This window comes from Nicotiana attenuata, unplaced genomic scaffold (genome assembly GCF_001879085.1).
Source record: "Nicotiana attenuata strain UT unplaced genomic scaffold, NIATTr2, whole genome shotgun sequence".
Taxonomy (NCBI): Eukaryota; Viridiplantae; Streptophyta; class Magnoliopsida; order Solanales; family Solanaceae; genus Nicotiana; species Nicotiana attenuata.
In genome coordinates this window covers 120,884-126,018 of record NW_017672661.1, presented here as the reverse complement: position 1 = coordinate 126,018, position 5,135 = coordinate 120,884, and the positions used below count along the sequence as shown (strand labels likewise).

The following is a 5,135-nucleotide window of genomic DNA, read 5'->3' as shown; positions in this document are numbered from 1 at the left end:
ATTAGTGTTGCTACAATATGATCTCCATATGCAGTGTACTGACTGTATCCAAGTATAAATCATGTGGTCGATCCTCAATATTATCATGTAAAAAGCATGGCTACACCTGTCTTGAGGCTGGCTTTAGGCAGGGTTTTCAAGGCAAAAGCCAAGCTGGGGCTGGCTTTAAGCAGGCTTTTCAAGGCAAAAGCCAGGCTGGGGCTGGCTTTAAGCAGGCTTTACAAGGCAAAAGCCAGGCTGGGGCTGGCTTTAAGCAGGCTTTGTAAGGCAAAAGCCAGGCCAGGGCTTGCATTAAGCTGGCGACACCAGGGTAACGCCAGGGTATCATCAGGCTTTAGCCTGGCGCTGCCAGGCCTGTGGAGCTGGGTGATTTTATGTTCTTGTAAGCTCAAATCCTTCTCTTCCCAAACCTTTAATGTAGAAATCATTCTAAACATTTCTAAACCATCCTCAGATTGAGCATGAAGACATGCTAATACCACTAAGAAATGATTCAACAATCTCCAGAAGTTCCACATAACAGATTCAACCTTTTCCTTAACATTTGAACATATTAGAAGTAGAATAAATTGCACTATCCAATACCTGTTTATCCCATTGGTCCTGTACACTATCAAAGCACCCCCAGAATAAGCATGTGACCATGCTAATACCACTGAAAAGTACCTTAATAGCATACAGAACGAGACATAAAAGAAACAAGCTGGTATGTGCAGCTTCCAATCCTGTGAAGCCATCAGTCTGGGGCTCTTCTTTTTGCTATTCTATCCCTAAGGTTAGGAGTTTGAGACTTGTCTAAATTAATCAACCTCCTCCCTGCACTAGGCAGTTTAGAGAATAAGTGAAACTCAGATGTACCTGCAAAAGAGAAAACAATGTTAGCTATAAAATCCGCCACTGAGTTGCCTTCTCTGAACACATGTTGAAAGATCACATTGAAGTTGCCCTTCATCTCTCTAATTTTCTTCACATCATTTGCAATTACCCAAGGAGGATCCCATTCCCCTTCTATCACTTTCTTCATCACTAATGAATCAGTCTCCAATATGAGAGGGTGAAGATCATGCTCCACACAGTATTCCAATCCTTGAAGAATAGCCTTAGCTTCAGCCACCACATTAGTTGTCACTCCCAGGTCTACTGCCCTTGCATACACCACATCACCTTCATCATTCCTCACACAAAAGCCTAATGAGCTAGGGCCAGTATTTCCTTTTGAGGCACCATCAGTATTGCATTTGTACCAACCATGAAAAGGATGCTGCCATGTTACTCTTGTAGTGATCAATATAGGTTTATATCCTTCAAAATATTGAATTATGTCTGGCCATAACAATGGAATATTAGGCATCCAAGCATGCCTCACCCTTGCCAGTTGATGCAATGTACTATTGATCTCATGAATCACCCTATTTGTCGACACTGAACCCCCATGTTTACCTATATTTCTTCTCTTCCAAAGTTCCCAAGTGATGATAGCCGGTACTGCTTGAAATAATGGCTTTAGCTTTGGACGACATTGAGCATACCACCAATGCCTTATAACCTACTTCAATTGAATCAGTGTCACAGTAATTCCAGCAGCCCCCATGAACAAGTTCCATACTTTAGAGGCAGTAGGACTTGTGATAAATATATGCTCAATAGATTCCTCTTGGGGCTGCTGACAACACCAACACCTAGACATCACCATTTGCCCTTGCCTCCTCCATATGTCATCAGTGGCTATTTTCTTCCTCCACAATCTCCACAAAAAGAAGGATATCTTAAATGGTAAGCCTTTAATCCACATTAACTTGAATTCCTGATTAGGATCAGCTTTATGCCTTAATATTTGCCAAGCACTGCTAACACTGAACTTGCCTGAAGGAGTTGGCATCCAGTATGGCCTATCCCAGTATCCCTCACTGCCTTCATAGTGTACATTTAGCCTTATATGTTTTGCAATTTCCTCATTGAAGGTTTTATCTAGCAGCTGATCATCCCATGTTTCACCTTGCCGTAATTCTGCCACGTCCTGAAGATCTTCATTGATTGGAAAGTCCTCAGGTAATACATGATAAAGTGCACCCAATCCAGTCCTATTTTCATGCCAAATATTAGTTGTTCCACTCTTCCATTCCCATAGGATCTCATGTTCTACTTCTTCCCTAGCATTTAGCATTTTTCTCCAAACATTAGACCCCCTTCTAAACTGCACCACCGTTGGTATCTCCTTCTTGAAATACTTATTTCATCCTAAACCTCCACCATAGTTTAGCAAACAATTCCCTCGACACATCATGTAAGGACCTAAAACCTAGGCCTCCTTCCTCTTTAGGAAGGCAAAGATTTGCAATGAGGCCCAATGTCTGCTTCTCCCTTCTTCCTTTGTGCTCCAAAAGAATCTATCAAAAATCTTATGAAGATGCTCCAGGACATTTTTTGGAGGATGCAGGACTGATAACATGTGGACTGGCATACTTTGCAACACACTAGTAATGAGTGTTGCCTTTCCTCCAAATGACAGCAGCTTTCCTTTCCATGAATGCAATTTAGCCTTTACTTTCTTGATAAGATCTTCATAATATTCCTTCCTCCTTCTAGTGTAGAAACAGGATACCTTAGATATGTGAAGGGGAATTTACCTTTTGCAAATCATGTAATAGCTCCAACCGCCTGACACAATCCATTAGAAATCCTGGATTACATGTAGTATGAACTCTTATCTTTGTTGATCATCTAGCCTGATATCTTCTCATAGTTCCCTAACACTGCCATAATCTTGCTCAAGGATGGAGGATGAGCAGAAGCAAAGATTATAGTATCATCAGCATATGCCAAGTAGTTTAAAGGATCAGACCACTTAGGCATTCCAAATCCCACAAATGACCTGTCTTCAAATAGCTTATTCAAAGATCTGGAAAGTACCTCAGCTGACAGAATGAACAATGCTGGAGATAGAGGATCCCCTTGCTTCACACCCCTTGTAGACTTAAAGAACCCTGATGACTGCCCATTCACCAATACTGAATACCAGTTATTTGACATCAAGTTCCACACCATGTTGATGAAGTGCTCAGAAAATCCTATCTTCCTTAGTACATGCAATAAGTACTTCCATGAAACCCTATCATAAGCCTTAGCCATATCAAGCTTTATCACCATATTAGCTGGCTTTCCCCTTAACCTTATGTCAGTGACAATTTCTTGAGTCAATAAGATGTTCTCAGATATACTCATACCCTTCACAAATCCGGATTGATTAGGAAATATTAGAGAAGGCAAAAAAATTTCCAATCTATCATGTAACACTCTAGACAAGACCTTGTTAATGAAGTTGCTCAAGCTAATAGATCTTAAGTCAGAAAAGGTCTCAACTCTAGGTTTCTTAGGCAACAACACTAAATTGGTATGAGTGATGGATTTAGGCAGTGCAGCCTCCATAGAAGTGTAGCACCATGTTGTGTATATCAGCACCAATAACATCCCAGCATGTTTGATAAAATAGGCCAGTGAATCCATCTGGACCACTAGCACTCTCCCCACTAAGCTCAACAACTGTTGTCCTTACCTCTTCAATTGTTGGCAATCTACTAAGTTCCAAATTTTGTTCCATAGTGACCATCGAAGGTACATTATTGAGCAAGGAAAAGTCAGATGCATCACCTTCATTTGTGAACTGTTCTTGATAAAAGTCCACTGCAGCTGTAGCCAATCGCTCCTGGTCTTCAATCCATACACACTTCCACTTTTGATCCTCTTCAGTTGTAATTTCTTTCTTTTGCCATTGACATGATTGTGAAAGAAACTTGTATTCCGATCTCCTTCAGCAAACCCAGTCATCCCAGCTTTTTGCTTCCAATACTTTTCCTCAATACTCAAGTATTTCTTTAATTCAAATTGTGCCTTTTGAAGCACAATCCTGTTTTCAATTGAAGGCTCTTCTTCAAACAACATCTCTTTTACCGTAACAATGTCCTCCAAAATTGCCAATTGCTTGAAGATATCACCAAATGTTTCCCAACTCCATTTTGACAGTACTGCCTTCACCCTCTTGAGTTTCTGCTTGAACATCAAAAACGGATCCCCTATGAAATCAGCTTCCCAATTTTGCCTCACCACATCCATAAATGTAGTATGTTTAGTCCAAAAGTTCAAGAACCTCAAAGGCTTGACAAAATTGGTGGTCTGCTCCCCACATGTCATTAACAATGGTGCATGATCTGATCCAATTCTGATTAGATGTTCAACTTCAATAGATGACAACATGTTCTGAAATGGCAAATTCACAAACATCCTATCAATCATTTGAATATACACGCAGCATTGGATCTTCCATTCCACCATGTAAATGGACTTTCTTTGTATCCTTGCTCGAACAAACCACAAGAATTTACACAAAATGCAAAATCCTCATATTCAGGCGGGTGTACCGGTAGTCCTCCTATTTTCTCATCTTCATGTAATATCACATTGAAATCCCCTCCTACTAACCATGACTATTTCATATCACTTGCTAAGTAATACAAGTGATCCCACAATTCCAACCTCTCAATTGCTGAGCATTTTGCATAAACAAATGTCATCATCATGTGCTGCCCTAGCTCATGGTGAAGCACTCTCACAGTCACTTGTTGCTCAGTATCCTCCACTAATTCCCATTCCACCACTACATCAAAGAACAACCATATTTGCCCATTAATATTTGCATAAGTCGTCTCCATATTCAACCTTCTTCTATATCAATCAATGAATCTCTTCTTTTGAAAAGGTTCCATCAATGAAACTACACAAAAGTTATGCTCCCTATTCATGTTGATCACCCTAGGAAAGGCATGTTGTGTATTCACAGACCTTATGTTCCATATTAATGTCTTGATCATCATTTTTAGATAGAGAAGCTGCCCTCCTAGGCATAATTCTTAAAGGTTGTTCTGACTCTTTATTCTGATTCTTCTTTGTTTTCTTGCCTCCTTTAGCACTAGTTGTAAGTGATAGATCCCCATCCCTAGCCACATATTTGAAATTTTCTTCTGTTGATTCATCATCTCCCTCATCCTCCATAGGATTTTGTCTCAATAAGTCTTCATCAATTGGTGCCACATTGTGTGTAACTAAATCATGTAGATGCTACAGTGGAGTCTTCAGTGGAA

General features: G+C 40.2%; 1 protein-coding gene across 1 annotated transcript; it reads right to left on the bottom strand.

The window, feature by feature from the left end:
- Positions 1–736: 736 nt before the first annotated feature.
- On the bottom strand, positions 737–2,164 carry LOC109214017. The gene is made up of 2 exons (XM_019377883.1): positions 1,691–2,164; positions 737–1,546 (listed from the first exon to the last, which is right to left on the bottom strand). Exons 1-2 carry the CDS (start codon positions 2,162–2,164, stop codon positions 737–739), a joined length of 1,284 nt encoding a protein of 427 aa, XP_019233428.1.
- Positions 2,165–5,135: the final 2,971 nt, after the last annotated feature.